Source organism: Anopheles merus, chromosome 2L (genome assembly GCF_017562075.2).
Source record: "Anopheles merus strain MAF chromosome 2L, AmerM5.1, whole genome shotgun sequence".
Classification (NCBI taxonomy): Eukaryota; Metazoa; Arthropoda; class Insecta; order Diptera; family Culicidae; genus Anopheles; species Anopheles merus.
Window position 1 is genome coordinate 22,145,759 of NC_054083.1, and position 20,586 is coordinate 22,166,344.

Consider the following 20,586-nt stretch of genomic DNA (forward strand, 5'->3'; position numbering starts at 1 on the left):
GTTTAAATGTAAAACAAACTTCCCTTAGTCATATAAATACGCCCATCAGTGTTGCATGCGTAATTTAATACCAACTTTGCATCAGAATTCTTTACGAATGTAATGTACGTATCGTTTAAATGTAAAACAAACTTCCCTTAGTCATATAAATACGCCCATCAGTGTTGCACGCGTAATTTAATACCAACTGCGCGAACGTGTGCCATAATCTCAAGTAGCCGGGAGAGAGTGAGGGAGAGTGAATGCAAAAAAAGGAAAAAGGTTAAGAAAAATCTAAACAATCGAAACAACAAGCTTGATTCGTTCCGTTCGATGGGTGTAACAGCACGATCAGCAAAAACCGCATATAATGCGGTTAAAAAAAACGAAAACCAATGCTCAGTTGAGTCGGAGAGACCGAACGAGCGTTAGACGTGATACTTGAACTTCCTTTCAACCGTTCGCTCGTGTGATGTGCTGTTAAAATGTTATCATAGTTCTGTAAAACAACTGTTGCGAGTTACACGTAAACCCATAGATTGCTATAAATGGAAGTTCCAGCAGCTGGTCTCGCCTGACCAGAGCTAGTGTAATATCGCAACCTTGGGAAAAGGGCAAAGAAACACGGAAATGTCGAGTTCTGGTAATACTTGATAAAATAATTCGATTAGCCGTTATGGTTTTGTAGCGTATAAGTTAAAACTTTGTATTATTAAGTAGTAATTAGTGTTTAATTTAAAATTGCCTTGCAAACGGATTGGCCGGCAGCAGTGTACCGTCCAGTACATTCATGACCCACATAGTACGGTTTTGGCCATGAATCATGCTTACACGCAAGCTCATTCACCAGCAAAATTCTCCTTTGATCCGCAAAAGGCGCGAGAATGCTATCAGTGGGTGAGGAAAGGTACCCACCCACGCGACATTGTAGTTCGGATGCGCTTTTTACCTGTTGCAATTTTTTCCCCCTTCCAACCGGTCCTGTATGTGCGTGACGTTGCGAGAACCTTCAAGACACACAGGCTGGGCTCTACACGCGCCACTTACGGGGAGTGTATGTGTGAGTGTGTAGAGTAACTTCCCTTATCTTATCAGCCGTGAGTGCATTGAGTGAAAGGGAATAGCACAGGAGCAAGGGGGTGTGAAGATGTCCGAATGCATCCATGATGCAGCCGCGACTCTCTGTTTACCCCCGACATGATCGCGCCCGTTGATCCGCAGGTACTGGCGCGGCGGCGGCGGCGGCAGCGGCGGCAGCGGCGGTCTGTGCCTATTCGTACCTGTTTGAATATTTTGCCCCGTGCTAGCGACTGCTCTCGATCCAGTGTGTAACGATTCGTCTTCCAGCGCGCAGCAAGCAGCCTCGATCACGCCACACCGTTCATCCGTTCAGTTCTATCGGTGAAAAACCACCCACCCTCTCTACTGTCTAGCAAGCCCAGGAGTGTTGCCATTAAACTGCCACGCGTACGTGCACCCCGTCAAAAAGTGTCTGACCCGTGGCGGAAAGTTCAAAGTGAATCAATAATTAATCATCAAAGCATAAAGGAACAAGACAAAAAACAAAACCTTTGCTACCGTGATTAGCACACGGTTCCTCTAAGTGAAAACGAATCTCTTCCCTTATCGCCGAAACGCCGACGCGGCTACCCGAAACGGCCTATGAAGTTGTGCGGCACGTGGCGATCGCGCTTCATCGCACTTTCCATCCAGCAATCGAAGTGTGCAGACGGGTGTGCTGAGGTCTGAGGAGTCGGCGTCGGCGGCGACAGCTAAGTCTGGCTGGTGCATCTCGTCTGTCCCGGCGGGCCGCCACCCCCACCCGTGGTAGTCGGTGTCTGGAGTGCATCGCGGCACGAGCATGTGCAAGGAGCAGCTGGCCTACGCAGATGACAATTTTGCACCGCTGGCGTAGGGTGCCAACGCGGGAACCTCCTTAGGTAGGCAGCCTACTGCGCTTCCCTAACACCCGTTCGACGCTGCTTTTCCAACCAACCACCTAGTGCCAACGATTACTAGACCATCGCACGAGTGTCAATCCATCTCGAACCGAATCGAAGCTGCTTTCCCGATTCCAATCTCCAATTCCTCAGCCTCTTCTATGGGCTAAGGGTTTGCGGGCCAGCGAAGGCACCGCTGCAGGCTCCCGACATCCTTATATTGTTGCCAACCTTCCACCCCCCAGCCAGCAATGTATCAGGCCGGTAAGTATCACGTAGTGTGTTTCCATCCAGCCGGAAGTGTGCGAGTGCATGATCGCTGTTGACATAATGATATGAAGATCGTGCTCGTTTTGGAAGAAAAACAAAAGGAAAGAGAGAAAGGGACACATACACACCCAGTGAGGACAATTCCGTTGAATGCAACGATAAGATAGCGCCCTAAATACTGCATCCCAGGTCGGGTCGGTGTCCAGCCACTGCACAAGGTCCACAAGTTCCCGTACAAAACCATTCGAGGTGTGCAGTGCGCAGTCGTGCAAAGTTTGGAAAGACGAACACCCAGAGGCTGTTTTGTAGATTGTGAAACGCGTTGTGAAAGCTGAAGAAATTGGACACCATAAAACCAGGGACAGTTCTAGTGCAATCGATGGTCACTATGCGGATATGAGTCAAGTTGTTACCTATGTGGTGTCCTACGGTAAGGTGAACTACTGCAACTAGAGGCCGTTACTATGGAGATAGTCGTAGTGAACTAAGCGGTATCGTATGATGCATGATGAGGGGGCAAATAGTAGAATAGAGCCTGACGATGGGATGTTTGTTTGCCCTTCGTCCAGACTGTTTGGTTGACGTCAGTGAACGATATTGAACGAGAGGATTACCGTCTGTGTTGCTCTCCAAGTTACATTCTTGACATACGGCTTTGAGGAGCAAGTGTCTTACTGAAGAATTCGCAGAATATCAAGTATTACAATGTTTCGTTTTTAATGCAAACAGCGCTCATTAGTCTATTTCTTGGGACCTTTTGAAATTTTAGGATGTATTCGGAGATCTCCTTATTTCGTCACCTTGCCTTTCTATCAGTGATATTGCTCGCCCACTTGCAAGAAGGAACGATCCCAAATAGACAAATTTGCTTAATCAACCAACGTTGATTAAACAGCATCGAACTTACGCTAGCCGCTTAAATAGCGCTTAACCAGCTTCCCGATGGCCATATTCAAAGGGATACATGTTCTGCATTTCGTTACAATAAACAACTCGACTTGTGTGGTTTATGAGCATTCATGTTTGTAAATTGTAAATGAATATAATGTTTAAATTAGTGATGTGCTCTTTGGAGCGCACCTACGACTCCGATCCGACTCCGGCCGAATTCGAACCTCTAGTTCCGCCAGGAGTTGGAGTCGTCCGAAGTTGGAGTCATTCGGAGTCCTCCAGATCGATAGGAGTCAACAGAAGCCGTCGGGTGCAATGGGCTTGTGATCAGGCATTTCATTTCGTTTTTTTTTGTGTTTCACTATGCGCGTGCACTTCGTATTTGTTTCGAAGCCCGACTCCGCTGACTCCGGACGACTTCGACACCAACTGATTCCGGACGACTCCGAACGACCCCAAACAAGTCCGGGCGACTCCGAGCGATTCCGAACTACTCTGGATAATGTTGGGCGGATCTACCTTCCGGAGTCGATTCCGAAATTATAGGAGTCAGATCGGCGTCGACTCCGGTGTGTGTCAACTTTACTCATCACTTGTTTAAATAGTTTGCATTTAAATTCACAATTACTCCTTGGAACGTTCTTAACGATAGCATTACAAATCCTTCATCGACCATGATCTTTGTACTAAACAGCCACGAAGTTCTAAAAATGATAAACGCAAGATTATTAAAAAGCGTCAAACTTCTAAAAAGTACCGTTTTATCTCTTAATCAGCCACAAAATATAATATCGGAACAATGTTTCAATACACAGCCCCAAATCAGCCACAGAGTTCTGTTGGTGGGAATTTGGCTATGGTTACTGAGGACCGTTTTATGTATCTCTCTAGCCCGACTGTCTACTGGCTTTTAAGTAATTCGCTACACTCCGTCCCAGGAGGTTGCACGATCCGTACATGGTTCAGTGATCAGCGATAGCGAAGGGAAACAGATGAAGTGAATTTTGCTCCAAAGATTAACCGTGACGGTTTATAAACAATCAATCGATCGACTCGTCAACACTCACGGATCACGGGGGCCACATTAGCTGGGCAACCTATTACAAACATAACCAGCTAGTGCTAAGCACGCCGATAAGAGCAATCGATCTTTATGCTCCATATGGCGCACAGGGATGTCTCTAGAACGATTTACAAGCACCTCCCCGTCTCGCAAGCTTACACCCAATGCACTTACTGCACTTCAACACCACTTGGACGCGTGCTGCTGTCAAACACCAGTTGCACCATACAAAGACAGTAACCAACAAACCTAGAATGCTCTTGCACGGAAGCCTTTCGCGATTGCATTATCATGTTGCCCACACTCACCCGCCTGTTCGCTCGCTCGCTCGCTGCTTATCGAGTGCAGCGATCGATGTTTACAAGCACCCGATGACTGCTGTGGGGCCTACATTAGCCAGCTCTCTGATACGGGGCCGGCTTTAGCATTTCCGCGGCACAGCTAGCGCGCCCGGTCGGGCTTAATCCGCACTATGCTGATCGTACTGAACAGTCGATTTTTCGCGAGCTTCATCGAGCGACGGTTGCAGACGCTCGTGGAGTCCTTCACCGACGAACAGGACGCGCAGCCGACCGTACCCGTACCCTTCCTAGAACGAGCCGGCGCTAAGTGTTTCACCCTTATGCTCTCCACAGCGCGCACCGTTGCGGCGTCGAGCTCGAGCCGGCTGCACTCCCCCGTTGCCTGGAGCCGCAAGTCCGTGCAGGAGGGCTACTACGATCTCGAGGCGGGCGAAACGGAACGAACGCCCCTGCTGTACGTGCGGGACAATGGACGCTACCGGGCGAAGAGCCTGCACCGTACCAACGATCCGAACCGGGTGCATCCGGTCGCACTGGGGCTGATGGTGGCGCTGCTCGTCTTCCTGCTGATCGGTGTCGTGATCGGTGTCTATCTGCTGCTGCTGACGGGTAAGTGTGCTTCACACCACTGCACAAGCCTTCCGTACCTAAGCTCCCCCAATTCCTCAGTTCAACGGCCCTGGCCCGTATCGCATCCGTTCTTTTTGGTCGAGCGACCCGCCTGGTGGCAGTATCCGGTGGCGCTCGAGGCGGCCACCCTCGACCGGCTCGCTGTTACGAACGTGATCGTGCTGCACACCGACTCGGAGGATTGTCTGGATCAGGAGCGCTGTGTGCGCTATCTGCAAAACACCGAGCGGAGCTGCTGGGCAGCACGGCGTGACCACATCCCGTACAACTTCTTGATCGGCGGGGACGGTGTGACGTACGAGGCACGCGGCTGGAAGAGTCAGCACGGGTTCGTTGATCTGCCCGGCCGCAACACAACGCTCGTGGTGGGCATGATCGGTAAGAGACGGTTTTGCGGATATGTTAAAAAAAGGAATTGTCCTAAATTGCTGTTTGTTCTCCTACACTCTCTCCAGGCAACTTCACCGACCGTCAACCGGCGGAAGTACAGTACGCCGAGCTGAAGGCATTCATCACCGAGTCGATTCGGCGGCTTAGCCTCTCGCCCCAGTACCGCCTGCACGGAGCGGTCAATGCAACCCGACCCTCGCAAGACAGTACAATCGCGCTGTACAGTCAGCTGGAGCGATGGCTACACTGGAAGGGGTTCGTCGCTCGCGATCAACCGTGATCATCGTTTGCGCCATTTTCGGACACCGCAGAAGTACACTGCGCTGCACTTTCTGTGGGACATATTTTATTAGGCCAAAAAGCTGTGTAGAGGTTTTCCTTGTACCCGATAGGCACACAAGTACATCTCCGTGTCGTTCTTGCCATATACATATATATTCTGACTTTCTTCCTTGGTTTTGTGAGTGTGTGGTCCCACTAAAATCAACCTAACTCCGCGGGGATGGGTCCGGGTTCGGGTAGCTCTAAAAGTATTACACTGTGCCTAATGCTAGACGCCATTCTGTGGCGTGCCTTATACGTTTCGTGGCCAGAAAACGCACTCGAATACACACTCGAAAAACTTCACTCACTTAAGGAAAAAGTAGGGAAATTAACAAAACATGGGGCCGATAAGAAAAACACTGTGAAAATAGTATATAAAACCAACGAAACGATAAAAAGAAAAAAGAGGAAAATACACAAAAAACGAAGTTTAACAGCTACCAATATATGAAGTACGCGTTTAAAGTCTAAACCCTGTCAGCTTAATTACACAATCATCTTAAACCTGCCGAGAGCGTGAATTCCGCCGATCTGACGGACTCTCCTCACTGCTCCACTCCACGATAGGGGTTAGATGTTATCACACAAACACACCACTCATACATACATACATGCATCCTCTATACACTACGCTCTTAGTACTAGTGCTGTACTAAAAACAAAATCTCTATCTCGCAGGTTCGCCGCCTGCGGTTGTTACGCTCTCTCTCTCTCGCTCTCTCTTTCTCTATCTCTTTTTGGTCACTAATCGACCTCCAGCTTGCGGAAGCTGCCGGTGATCGTTTCCATGCCGAGCGAACTGTTGCTGTTGTTGTTCCGATCGGTACCGTTCCGCGAGACGATGCCCCGATCGCTGAGGATGCGCATGTTGGCCGAGGACAGCACCAGGTTCCGCTTGGCCGCCAGCTCCATCTTCCACAGCTCAATCATCTCCGCCATCGGCATCGTGCCGCCGAGCTCCTTCGGCAGACAGGCCGGATCGACCTTCCGACAGAGGTCCGGCACAGTGACGTGCACCTGTGTGGTTTTTGACGTGACATTGTGACATTAGCAAAGACACAAGATCGATCCCGTCCGTTCCCCCGCCCAACGTACCTGTAGCCGTTCCTTCATCTTTTTGCTAACCATCGATTTGGCGCCCTCGATGATGTACTTCACCGTGGACGGGACGTTCACCAGATGGACCTCCTTGTTGCGCATCGGGATCGACTGTTCGCCCCACTTCATGATGCGCAGGAAGTCGGTCGGGTTCCAGCAGGCCACGTGCGCGGTCGAGATGCCCTTGAAGTCGCCAATGTGCACCAGCCCGCAGATCTGGTTCTCCGGGTCCTCCATCAGCGTTTCGTACGTGATGAAGTGCAACCGCGCCATGTCGGAGCTGTTGTGTTCGGCCGGATTGAAGTGATCTGCAAGTGCGGAAAAGGTGGAACATTTTCAACGTGTTTCGCAAGCAGAACCCATGAAGGAGCAGAAGCTTACTTGCGAATCCAACAATCACCCGACGGCCGTGCTTGTCCCGGATGGGCGACGGGAAGATGTAGCCACCGTTCAGCAGCTTCAGCACGCTCGGCGACATAAAGTCGAGCGTGTGGATCAGATGCGTGAACACTTTGCGGAAGTTCAGATACTTCAGTATCATCTGCTGCGCCATCGGTACGCTAAACTTTTTCGTGCGCAGAAAGCGCAATAGAAACAGATCGTCCGTGCGCACGCCCTCGACGTCGCCGTTCTTCTGCAGCCAGTCGCGCAGCTGCTCGAGCGACTGCTCGCGGATCGCCTTGTCCTCGCGCAGCTCCTTGCGGGCGATCTTCATGACCGCGTCCGTCACGCCGGTGTCCTGGAAGAAGTCACCCTTCAGCTTCTCGTTGCTGGTCCACGGAAAGTTCAGTATCACGCGTGTGGTCGTCATCGTGTTAGCTTTGGTTTTTGCTCTAGGGGCGGTTGTGGTGGGAATTGGGCTACTTGTGGATGATCTGTGGGAGAACGTGGGACAAACGAAATTTGAAATTAGTAAAAAAAATCGAACAGAATGATCCTAAAAATACCACCAAAGAAATCACTGGATCGTCAAGGTCACCATTTTGTGACAGCAAGATTCTGTCCAAAGTTCTCCAAAGCATTGTGCGATCATTCGCATAGCCTCCAATGTATTTTACACCCAAAATTCTGACTAGTCATTGTCACCTGCCAACTATTTTTTGCTTTCTAAGGTCAAAGTGATATCTAAAGGGTCGATCACCGATCACCAACCCAACAAAACATAAAAAACAGAAACCACCTTCCACCGTCGAAGTGCAAACAGGTGAAATCGTTTCGTTACGGCTGACGACAATTTATGCAAATGATCCAACCGCGTAAGGCAGCATTTTTGAGGGCGATTTTTTCATCCTCTTCAATCCTGCTCTTCAACGGCTCTCAGAGCGTCCGGGAATGAGGTTCGTTCTAGCCGGATGATGGATGATGGACTCGTGCCCAACCGGCCCAACCCCATATGGCACAGGAATCGGGCACGATCTGATCTTTGAACCATCGCTGTGACAGGGAATTGCGTTAATTTGCACAGCACTTTTTAATCGTTGCGCCGAGTAATTGATGCCGCTTGTTGGCGACGTTGACTCAACGTTGTTTGCCCATCGCAAGCACAACACGCCCAACCCGCTGGTCCCATCTGCGAGTGGAAGGGTTGATAATTCACGCCGAATTCAAAAACCGGAAAAGTGGTTTCTTGAACAACCGGGAAGAGCTACGATAATGCATAATGTGTAGACACATATGTGTGTGTGTTTTTGTATGCTTTGGTGATGAAGATCACATCATCATCAGAAGCTCTGTTCATCTTTCTCACGATAATAAAACAATAAAAGAATGTGCTTGAAACTACAGGATGAATGGAATGAATTGTTAAGGAACTTGAAAGTGTACTACAGATGACATAGTGATGTTTTACAGCATCATTAAATTGTTCTACAGCTATTAAAATTTAATAAAACCAATAAAAGATGGTAAGCTCCAACCGAATTACACGGAAGAAATTCCAAAGCATCAGCTGCTCCAAAAATCGGAATTAAAGCTTCCAATGCATCTCCTCCTTGAGTGACAAGCAGAATCAACTTTCTCAAACACTTTAAAATTTAACGCGTTGTATTCGTGTGCAGCAGAGATACTAAAAATAGTGATATTGAATTACAGCTGTTGGTGCTGCGTCCCTGAAGATTTATCTGACGCTGTCATTTGTATTTCCCATTTGCCGTTTTGGTAGAATGTTTGACAATAAAACAAAGTTGCCAAATGAAACAAAGTAGCCAAGCTCACAAACACACACGTTGCTACCGTGTTGTGCTGGTCGCTAATAAGAACCTGCTTTCCGTTCGATAAGACACCGCTTACTTCGACGCAATGACCTCGCTTTCCCATTAGTGGAAATTCAACAACAACAAAAACGAACCCGGATCGTTAGTTTATCCTCTCAATGAGGCAACACGGCCGGAACCATTCTTTCCGAGTTCGAAAGTTACCGAAAGCTCTACAAAGCTCGCGTCTCGAAGCGATGAACGAGTGTTTCAAGTAGCAGCGGTAACCAATAGCAATCCCGCTCACTCACCTCATTTGATAAGCAACGAAGGGGTCGTTAAAGCGCCCTCGTCAGCCCGGCGGAGGCCCCGGGCCTAGTGTTAAATGGACACAGTTAATGGAATTCCTCATTTGTAGATAATTAAACGAAGAGACCGAACCGAACGGGCTGCACACTCTGCGGGGCGATAACGAGTTTGGGGAATGTGTTGGTAGCAGCACTAGCTGGCCATCCCGTCGTCTAATGGTTTGATACTTTTCGGTCGTTAGGTTGAACTTCTTCGACCGATACATAATGCTGGCGGTGGGAATATCACACAAGAACTACAACCAATTTCACTATTTGACTCAATGTCACACATGAATCCCCCCTATAAGGGTCAAGGTTTGTGAACTCTTCAACTCTCCGATAGTGCACAAATCGCAAATCGTTTGTTTCTCATCGGAGTTCCAAAAATGTACACCTCATCTTCACATATTCCAAACACTGACAGCACATGGTTTCTTCCCTCCCCCAGAAAACAAAGATCTAAAAGGCGTGCGTTCCCATTACTCAACCGCGTGCGTACAACGCATGCACAAGCGTGGGGTTGGTAACAGTCAGTTTAAAATTTGACTTTTGACTTCTCCCTGCGGTGCACTGTTTCCAAGCATGGCAGAGACTCCTTCCAGCGCCCACCGTTGAAGGTGTAGATGGGATGCAGGGCAAGACACACTCACAAAAAAACGGTCTTTTCCAAAAACGAAACGGCTACTCAGTCCACCATGAACATTGAAAGGACTCACAAGCGGTAAAAGAAGCAAAAAAAAAAGGTTCAACTTAGAAATTAACCTTCTTTGATTGCGGGCATGAATGAGTGAGCTTTTTTGAGCTGTAACGAATTATTCGCTCAACCACAAAAAGGAACAATCCGCGACAAGCGACAAGCGATGCCTTAACATTGCCGCCACCATCGCCGCCGCCGTCTGTCAGTTCACATTTTAATGATCATGCCCAGGCGTGGGGTTGAATGGCGCGCCAGGATGACACACTTTCGTCACTTTTCCACATTAATGCTCGAAATGAACTTAACACACATTGCGGTGTGTACAGCTATGGCTGCTGGGCACGGTGTACTGTAGAGTCTGTAGAGAACCAAGTGCCAAGTGCTAAGACGCCAGCAGCTGTACGCAATCGGGCACACTTTTTGTTGTGTTTAATCCTTAGTTTTTTTGTTGTTATTGTTGCTGTTGCTGTCTCGCACCAATTGCAATGAGATGCGTAGATTGTGCCGTACGAGTGCTACCACGCACAGAAATACGTTACATAATAATCACTTTGGTCGGATCGTGTGCGTCGGTGAAATGGAGTCCCCTTCCCCCATCTACAGGCCCACGTGCGGTACGCAACGGTTGATCTACGCAGTGGCCGGCCGCTGAAGATAAAAATGTAGCGAAAGTGTTTCAATGCCAGCTGTGCGAGGGGAAGATGTGCTGACTCATTAAAGGGATCTGTAGGACAGTGGGTCAGCATGATGGAGCTGTAAGTGTGTAACTGACCTACGCATGGGCGTTCTTTGCATGACCAGTTGCAACAAAATGGGCCGAGTAAATGATGAACTATAATGACGATTGAGGAGGTTGAGTAGGACGGAAACCTTTTTGAAAAAATAAATAATATTCCATAATTGCTTGAGGACGAATAAATGAGCGACATGATGAATACGGATGGGAAGAATACTTTTTATTTTAGTTTGAAATCGATTAACCATGTTGGTTCTTTCTTGCACACAAATTAACATTTATTCTGTAGACATGTTGGTGATTACAATTATCTTCTTCTTATTAGCGTGATGCTGTACAGAGTTGTGAAACTTATTAAGTACCATGCAGCCTGATAGTTAATCCTTGCTACGGTGGAACATTCCATATGCGACTTGAAGCCACGACGGACATGTCGTTAAGTATTACGAGTTAACGACTACTGTACCACGGAGCTGCCGTCATTATCATTACTAGTATAGTATCGTCAAAAATCTTCACACTGAGTCATCAAGCTGTTCATTATTTATAATATATTCGACTGGTAATGGAAAGATTTAACAAAACAATAACAGTTTCAAAGACCTTTTTCAATCGCACAACTAATGTAAAACGCGTAGCAAACACTAATAGGTTTCATGATGAGGCATTAAAATGTAAGTAGTAAAAAAACAAACAAACAAACAGTATAATGCAGTTCAAACTAACCAATCAAACAAACAACAAAACAAAACACGCAAAGATTAAATACCTTAAATAAAAGTGATATCAATTTCCAGGTGTTAATAGCCGGTCTCGTAGTACAGTCGTCAACTCGAACGACTTAACAACATGCCCGTCATGTGTTCAATCCCCGAATGGACCACCCTGTCCCCATAGGTAGGGAATGACTATCCTGCTATCGGTAAAAAACAATAAGTAACTGAAAGCCAAAGCCAACATTAGTCGTTCGTTCAGGCAGGCATGTCATGATCAACATCGGTGCCAAAGAAGACGAAGTTAACAGCAATTGTTTAAACATAATAATAAACAAATAATTGTAATTAAGATTATGCTAAGTCAGCTAAGCTATAAAATATTTATGGCACAATGAACGATTAAACTGAAAAACTAAAGCGAACAATGAGAAGAGAAATATAAAAACACAAAAAATAACTGATTAAAAATCAATTTACACATTGGTGTCACATTAATACACATTGATGGCGCAACACATTAAATTAGGCTTAAAAAAGGAATTAGGCCATAAATTAAAACCACACCAACGAAATTGCTCCCAATAAAACCTAGCCCAAAACCAATTCATTAATGCCGAACGAGAAAAGTGTGCTAAAGTAATCAAATCATCCAAATTGCCCAATCAGTTTTGCACATACACGGGACGCTTCATCGCTTCCACAAGAGGCAAACGCGTGTGTGATTAACGATTAACGCGGCGTTTGACCCCATGTGTTGGGGGCTGTGAGGTTGCATTTTACTCTAACGCACTGCCCTGGCTAATGTAACCGTCGATCCAGGGGCGAAAAATCAGCTGTTCGGTTCATTAATCATATTTACCAATCGCTTACCAATCGCAGCAACCTAACGTCAACGTTGGCGGCAAGGTAGTACTGCGGTTGATTGGTGCCAGTGTTTGGGAAGAAGTGTAACGACGCCCGATAAGGGATCTGGGGTGCCTTTCCTGCCGTAGCAGTGTTGCAGTGTTGTGTGGTGTGCCAATTTATGCTGGCTTATGATCGTCTCTCGACGATCGTCACGGTTAAACGACGGGGTGTGATGGCTTTTGTTGGCATAATTAGGCACCAGCTGAGAGTCAGATATAGTACACGTGGGTCTTAAGAGTGTTTTGCGTGGTGGTGGCGATCAGATCGAACAGGCGAGATAAATACAGGCAGGGTAAAAGGGCCGTCGAAATTATGTATCATGTCATGGTATGATTATTAGTGAAATGGGATCACTCACATGAACCCACAGTTTGGGTGGAAAGGCATCCGGTATTATGGCTGATAGGTAGGGTAATGGCAATGATTGGAGGTTTCTTTTGGTGATTATGTTAACAAAATTGAAATATACTGAATGAAATTGAAAGAATGCATTTTATTAATTATTAATTTTAAATAATTCAAACTAAAATTGCTCTCAATCCTCTGTTGAAGATAAAGAAACGTATCAAAATATGAGATCAATTCCCATAAATGATCAACAGCTGGCTTACCAATGATTGAGCAACAGCACTATTCGGAATTGGACAATAAATAATACACGCTGAGGTTTAGCTCAAATCCAAAATCCAAGAAACCATTTGAAATCCTTGACTTTTAAACCGTGATGTTTCATCGGAGCCCTTTTAACAGTAGACTAGACACATAAAACTCTCCCCATACGGCTCCTTCACATGTGCATTCTCACCTACGGAGCCCTTACTGCTGACCCTTCCGAACCTGATCATCTTTCGCGCCAAGGCTAGTATCAGCTACTAAAAAGCGTTCGTTGATGTGTGTTGCTGTGTTTATTGTACCTTGTTCCCATCAATATTCAAGGTTATAATTTCGTCATTTCCAACCAAACCGGCGAGCTATCGATGTGGAACGAAAGATGCATTTTGGAGAGCCCGAATCCACCGGATGATGCAAGGGCCTGATTTCCTTGTTCAACTTGGGGTGGGTGAGGATTAGCGAGGCCCAGCATCGATCTACCATTTGTTTTCGTTCACAAACAGACTGGTGGAGCTTTGAAAGTGTGTTCCAAATTGTATCACACACACACACACGCGAGTGAGCCTGACGTGTTGATTTGAGGTTTGAATGCATGGACCAGACACAACACACGCATCAGGTGATGGAAACTCGTTCCAGACTCATTAACGATTCTTTTGATATCAGTAAAACTTCGCAGCAAACAATTCGCACGCAAAAGCTTTTCCTTCATGTTTCCCAAACACCCAAATTCTTACGCGATTTCTTTCAGACGATCTTAAAAGGCCGAAAATGTAGAGAAACTAAAGCAAAAATACTAAAACAGCGATCAAAAGTAAATTATGTCCACGTTCAACGTTCGAAACGAAAAGGAAAATGAAATGCAAAGAAGACGGGAAAACTGCGACACGCAACGAAACTATCCGCGGTCCTCGGGGGACGACAGCATTAACATTGACATTGAAAGTGAAGAGGCACAGCAAAAGCGCCGTCCATGTTAATGACCTCGTGAAAAGAGGAATTTGCGAATAAAAGCGAACTGAAAGATTTAAATATGCCCATCTGCTTAAGATTGGTTCAAGATTGACCTGGGACTTTTGGGTGTTTTTTTTTTTTTTGCATCGAGGGAAGATCCTTCCTGCTGTTGCTGTTGCTGCGTAGAAGTTGTCGGGTGGAGATCCTTTTGCTAATCAGTTTGGTTTGGTTTATGGATATTTAATTAATGCGCATGAAATAGGACACTCTACTCGGATGGTGTTAATTAGTAAATTCATTAGCAATGTGTTTGTTGGAATGGCAGAAGGTCTCCTTTTTCCAGTACATTCCACCCATACACCCAAAATGTACGTAAATCGAAATTGAATTGAACGTAAATCATTCAAGCAGCCCACATGGAAAAGAAATTCCTCCTATAAGAGAAAGCTAAGTCAATGATTGATCATTTTCTCATGACTTTTACAACACGAAAGGATGTTTGAAAATGCCAAAAATCTCTTAACAAAGCCAAGCTACGTTTTTAATCCAAACGTGTGCTAACATCCTTTGGCTGCAGCTCCGGCAAAATGAATGCTCTGCCGTATCCAATTGGTTCCTCTCGACTGGTTGGACTACTAATGTCTTCATCAATCATGCCCGTGCTTTCCCCGCAGCGGTTACGAGCCGTGTGCAGAGGGTGACACAAGCCGCCTGCAATCGCTTGCCGCGTTTGACGCAATAGAATCAACGGCACATTGCGCATCAGCAACTGAAGCGCATCATTTACGCTTCGGCTCTTGGTTGACGTAAAATGCTGAGTACGTCGACAGCCGATTTATCAGCCGGTAGAGTTTGTGCGACATTGAGGACACTGGCAAGGTGACTTGCGAGGATGAAAAGCAAACTTTCGTGTAGTTTGGTGTGGCGGGACCGGTTTGCTTATTTTTACTCCAAGCTTCCGATGTGACGGTGAATGTGCCTGGGGGGATGTGTGCGGGGGGAGGTGAGTCCATAATTCCGGCAAAGGAACAGAACAGTTCCTGCTTGCCCAAACTAGTTTCGTTCTTTGTAGCTGTCGGTGCCATTGAACGCAAGCGGTTTGTTTTTGGGAAGATTTCATGTTTTTTTTTCAAGAGGATTAGTGCATTTGTGAGATGCATTTCATTTCTTTGTTTATATTGCAGCTCTTTGGATTGGAATGTTTAGAAAAGGATAGACACTTCCACAAACAAGATCATATCCAAACGCAACGTGACCTTTTATTATTAATAAATCACTTCCAACTAGTATACTCATCCCTCCACGAGTGATCTATTACAGGGCGAAACAATTTATCACTAAATGCCAGCTCACTGCTATTGCGTCTTACAACTTACAACAATATAAACAGCATCAGATTGCACTTTGTTTCAATGCATCTCCCTATGGATTGCACTCCTTTAGTTTGTTGCACTGCGGTTAGACATAAAATGAATCGCTTCCCTTTATATCGTGCCTAGCAACAGCCACATCAAACGTTGAAAAAATAATAAAAATAATAAACCAGTCCGATCTGGCTTCAGTGTTCGCATTTTAATTTTGAATCTCGCGCTTAACACAGCTCGCCTACTACAGCTTCAACTCCTCCAACACCGGAACACGGCAAAAGCGCGCAGTATTCTAACGGCGATGTCACAAAGCGTGGAGTTATCTGTTAAACGGCGATGATTTCCGCATCGCCACGGCGCGTCAAAAAGCTCGGCGTGTTTGTGTATATTTTATTCCGCTACCTGAAGGCTATCCGATCCGATTATACCGGCTCTTACGTCTCTTACATGACGAGCGTAAGGGCGAGTAAGGGGCAGGAAAAGACGTCCCCATAGCGCAACTGTTCTATGCGTTTGCACCACACAGAGCAAGGAAGTTGATGGTCGTTCTAACTGGAAGGACAGTACGGTGCGAAAAGCTCCACTCAACTAGGCACGAATTGACCAGTAAAGTGCTATCGTCAACAAACGCGTGTGAGCAAACGGTTACGGATTGTTACAGAATCACCAAGCGCCGCTTTTGCTACAGTTCGAGGCGGAACGCAAATTTTAGAAGCAAACAAAACGAGTTTATTCGTTCATCCGCTTATCTACCTTATTATCTCGCTGTAGGGAAGCCCTATCGAAAAACGGGGGGGGGGGGGGGGGTATTCGTTAAAAATAGCCCAAAAACTAGTTTTTCTTTAACGCTTCCTTTGTGCCACCCTGCGATTCGTTTCGCTGGGTGAGGTTTGTAGGGAGCCTAATTAATATACGCACATTCCCCAGGCGCACGGATTGCCTAACCCTTCACGCTAAAGGGTGTAAGTGTGTGTGATGAAGGGGGGATTATTTATGAACCCTTTACCCTTTACATCGCTCCGTCTCAACACACTCGCGCACAAACGATCCATACATAATTCAGCTTCATCATCAAACGCATCGATCGAAAACCAAACGGCCCGAGCAACCGGCGGCTGTGGCTGCGGAAAGTTAAACCTTCGGCTGGTAAGCGGGAAAGCATTTGTAGCGTTTTTCCCCTTCCAAAGGTGGCGTTAACAGCATCGCAGTAGGTCGGTCCAAACCGTCCAATCGTACCGTGCTAATGCAGCATGAGGCTCGATTCGATTTGTGCTGGGCAGGCTGGGTCGGGTTGCTGGCGGAATGGGTCTGTGTGTGGAAATTCTTGCAATTGCAGACACCACTGGTGGCGCGTCCTTACATAATCGGGCATTTGGTGTGTGTACAAAAAAAAAGAGGGAACAAGAAGGCATATTTGCACATCGAGGGGAGAGATGTAGATTGAAATGTAACACGCCGTCGAGAAGGTTCGTCGCTTGCCGTTGCTACTGAGCTTCCTTCTACGTAGAAGCGTTGAAGTCTTTCGTTCCCGCATTGGAGCTTATGGTTCCCGATTGATTATTTTTAGCCACAATTTAGTAAACTTGTATCGTTTTGCTTACCTTTGGTGAGTGGGCGTTTTGCGTGTGACCGCTCGGGAAATGGTGGTTAAAATGGCGCTTTTACATTAACACTATAGAGATACTATTTTATTTGTTGTTGTCTATTAAATCCACCAAACTTTTCTTTTTATTTCACACTGCAAAGGCCGTTCTATGTCTAAGCGTCTTTCTATTTTTCACTTTCACCTTCTTTACACTGCTTCTTTATTTATTTATTTTTTTTTACAAAAAGTCCACAAATCCGGGATAGTCCTGTTGATTACTGTAGCAGCAAAATCCGTTACCGCTTCACACCACCAACACACCACGTACCGAGAACCGCTGGCTACTGGTAGAGACCACCGAGCACACGCGCACACACCGGCTGAAGCTTCGAATCAGACTGACGGTGGGATTCATCCACTTGACGACGGCACACTATCTCTCGATCCAGGTAGGCGCGCGCGCTCGCTGGTTCGGGCCCGTCTTGCGCGGTTACTACGTGCGCGTGGGGTGGTGGATTAGTACCGATTGGCCTGGTGGTGATGATCATGATGTTGATGATGATGACAACAGCCTGTCTGCCTTCCCCTACCATCCCCTACCAATCATTACAAGCATCAGTGGGGCCAGCATAACGTTTGGTGGTGCGTTTCTCAACCCTCCCTCCCGAGCGTGTTCCCGAGCGTTTTGCGCGAAGAACAACGGTCCGAACGGAGAGTGAGAGTTGTTGAAGCGCTTGGTGGTGGCAACGGTGGGACAGCAACACGCTAGGAAGTGCGTTCTACTTCTTCTGCAAGCGACGAAACTTAACGCGCCGAAAAATTACAACAGCTGCTGTGTGGAGTTGTGCAGGGTGATGAAAGCAAACAACACGAGACGGTCCGAACCGTGTATCGATGTTGATATGTTGGTTTTGGAATGTTTCGGTTTGCGCGGGTGGAAGAAAACGAGGCAAATTATGATGGGGAGAGGGAGTTTGGAGAAGGTGGAGTTTACAATACACATCAGCAAAGCAGCAACGTTGTAGTATCTAGATCCGAAGATGATAAAATTAGGAGAAGTGTAACATAACGAAAAATTTAAAGGTAAATGCTGCAAACTTGCTTCATGAAAAAACCAACACTTTGAGAATTTTGAAGATTTTTCGTTCATTGTTAACTCATATGCTTTAATTTATATCTATATCAAAAGTAATTTATAGTTTTCGGTATTTCATAACAACAAATATTATTCCATCTAATTCAGATTTTTTTTTTATCGAACAGACTTATTTAGACATTCAACCAAGTTGTTAGTAAGCTTAATTAGTTAGCTAACTTAACTGTTTAAGAAGGCTGGTTTTGAACGAGTTAGTATTTGATTAGTATTTGTTTTTCGGTGTGCCAATTTTCTATTCGGGATATGCCAAATTGGACCAAAATCGAAGAAATAAGGGACATAAAACACACATGAATTTAATCGTCATTTTAATAAAAAGTAAAGGAAGATTCTAGTTCGAAGCTCAATTTACGTAAATGTTTATGTTACCTTCATGCGTCATAGGAAAGTTTCCGATGGACAATCCGAGCTGTTCAAGTGCATGTTAAAACAAAAAACACAACACAACAATACCTTTTTAATAAACACGCGAGCTCATCCGGCACCAATGTTAGTGTGACCCACGGGTCAACGCGTGTCCAATCGAGGTATCCGTCTCAAATTAAGCTCCAATAATCGATGGTAGTGTATTAAATGCACGTAGCACGCTACCGTGAGGAAGGAATTTTCCTATTCCATTGAATCAGGTACAATTTTTTAGTGACTTTTGACGTCCCCTCCTGCTCAGGATGCACCGAGCACCGAAAGCACCGATGAAGGAATTCTAGGTAGCGCTCCCGGTGGAGAAAATAACCAGTTTCCCCAGCCTCCGCAGGCTTGCAGTGCACTGGCGTTGTTTGGTGGAGTTTATTTCTTACAACTTCCATTCCATTCCTCCCGGTGCCTGTTAGCCACACCACCAGCCATCGGGTTTTCCATCCATCGACCTGAATGTGGGAAGCTGGCGTATAGCGTGCCAGATCGTTCTACGGATGTGTTGCCCAGCCAGCCAGCAAGTCCCAGCTGACCAGCGAGCGAAAGTTGCATAACGAACGAGTTTTCGATAGTGTCTTTCCCTACTACTCCTGCCGAGTTGTTTTTCAAGCGAGCTTGCTTTTTCATGTGCGATTGCACCCGCCATGATTTTTCCCGCCATGCGATGCAGATGTTCTACACTGCACTACGGCGTGGCTGTAAAACGCGTCATGGGATTTGTGATTGGAAAACGAAACGGAATATATTTCGTGTTTGCTGACGCGTTTATGCGGTTGCTCAACATTGCTTAAGGAACTGCACTCCCCCCTTTCGGTGGTGGGTTGACGGCTGTACACTAGTGATTTGAGTGGGTAAATTAAGTCAAATTGCGTTGCCCTAAGAAAGGAACCACGGTTTGCGTTTTTTAGATTTTTTTTCTATGCGTTGAACGCAAGTTGGGCGCGCTTAACGCTTTCTCTATGCGCCACAAACGTTGCGCATACTTCAAGTGGTCCAAGAACAGAAACACCCTGAAGGAAAAAAAAGCAAACCCCAACACATCGGGGTGAAGGATTGGAAAATCATTTAAATGTGACCAAATCAACACACCGCCGTGCTACACACCCTGAGGAAAGCTCACCAGAGATAGCAGATTGCCGAACTGCTGGCTGAACTGGTGTATGTCGGTCACCTCCCCGTTCGTCCGTTTTGATTTTCCTCACATACATTGGAAACAGTATCGTGTGTTGGCAATGCGATGTCGATGTATGCAATTGGCCACACCGTATCGAGTCACAACACCCCGAAAAGAAAACAATCCAAGCAATCAGGCAACAACGGCTGAACGAATGGTGGAATTGTAGATGGGTTGTGTCTTGTAGTAGAGGAGGAAGTTGCTTTGTGTTCGATTGATTTACCAATCGCTTTGGGCTAACTGCGAGTGTGTGTAATAATTAGAACATCTTTTCTACCCCCTAAACGGCGTCATGGTAAGAGGATACACCATGCCCACGGGTCGGGGGTCTGTGATTTCCAAATGGACTTGCTTGTGCGTACTTTATTGGTAATCGATTGGTGAGCGGGTTTGTTCAGTAGCGTTGAAATGCGCTTCAGAAACAAAGGGTTTAACACGTGTGGTCGGTTTGATGCGAAACACCATAAGCAAATCGAACGCCAAGCAGATGTGCTCCCATATGGTCTAGTGGCTAGGATATCTGGCTTTCACCCAGAAGGCCCGGGTTCGATTCCCGGTATGGGAAGTGGGATGTATACTTTTATAAAAATTAGTAGCATAGCAGCATTTTTACGTTAATAGAAATAACAAAACTACTAAAAGAATCCCAGTTTTAGAAAAGTTACTTATAAAATAAATTAAAAAAAAAACTACAGCTAAATGATAATTTGAAATATTTCTAGAATAATTTACATTTCAGGTCTGTTAGTAAAAATGAGAGCCATAGGGCATTAAGTTACCGATTCCAGTTCTTATCTAACATATTTAGCCATCTTAGTACTAATTTAATATTACAACATT

At 46.1% G+C, this 20,586-nt stretch overlaps 2 protein-coding genes and 1 non-coding gene across 6 annotated transcripts; 2 read left to right on the forward strand and 1 right to left on the reverse strand.

The window, feature by feature from the left end:
* Nucleotides 1-25: 25 nt before the first annotated feature.
* LOC121591679 (peptidoglycan-recognition protein SB1) lies at nucleotides 26-6,233 on the forward strand. Of its 4 annotated transcripts, none has more exons than XM_041912445.1 (4): nucleotides 26-622; nucleotides 4,779-5,054; nucleotides 5,115-5,453; nucleotides 5,531-6,233. In XM_041912445.1, exons 1-4 carry the CDS (start codon nucleotides 610-612, stop codon nucleotides 5,743-5,745), a joined length of 843 nt encoding a protein of 280 aa, XP_041768379.1. In that variant the 5' UTR covers nucleotides 26-609; the 3' UTR covers nucleotides 5,746-6,233. The 4 variants fall into 4 exon arrangements, with proteins under 4 accessions (XP_041768379.1, XP_041768378.1, XP_041768377.1 ...); XM_041912444.1 differs by lacking the exon at nucleotides 26-622 and adding an exon at nucleotides 642-2,183; XM_041912443.1 differs by lacking the exon at nucleotides 26-622 and adding an exon at nucleotides 2,194-2,619.
* On the reverse strand, nucleotides 5,799-17,524 carry LOC121591677 (clavesin-1). The gene is made up of 4 exons (XM_041912441.1): nucleotides 17,019-17,524; nucleotides 7,269-7,762; nucleotides 6,885-7,195; nucleotides 5,799-6,806 (listed from the first exon to the last, which is right to left on the reverse strand). The coding sequence occupies exons 2-4, from the start codon at nucleotides 7,696-7,698 to the stop codon at nucleotides 6,534-6,536; spliced, it is 1,014 nt and encodes a 337-aa protein (XP_041768375.1). The 5' UTR covers nucleotides 7,699-7,762; nucleotides 17,019-17,524; the 3' UTR covers nucleotides 5,799-6,533.
* A 2,715-nt stretch (nucleotides 17,525-20,239) lies between these two features.
* Trnae-uuc lies at nucleotides 20,240-20,311 on the forward strand. The gene has a single exon. It is a non-coding gene; the product is annotated as a tRNA-Glu (tRNA).
* Nucleotides 20,312-20,586: the final 275 nt, after the last annotated feature.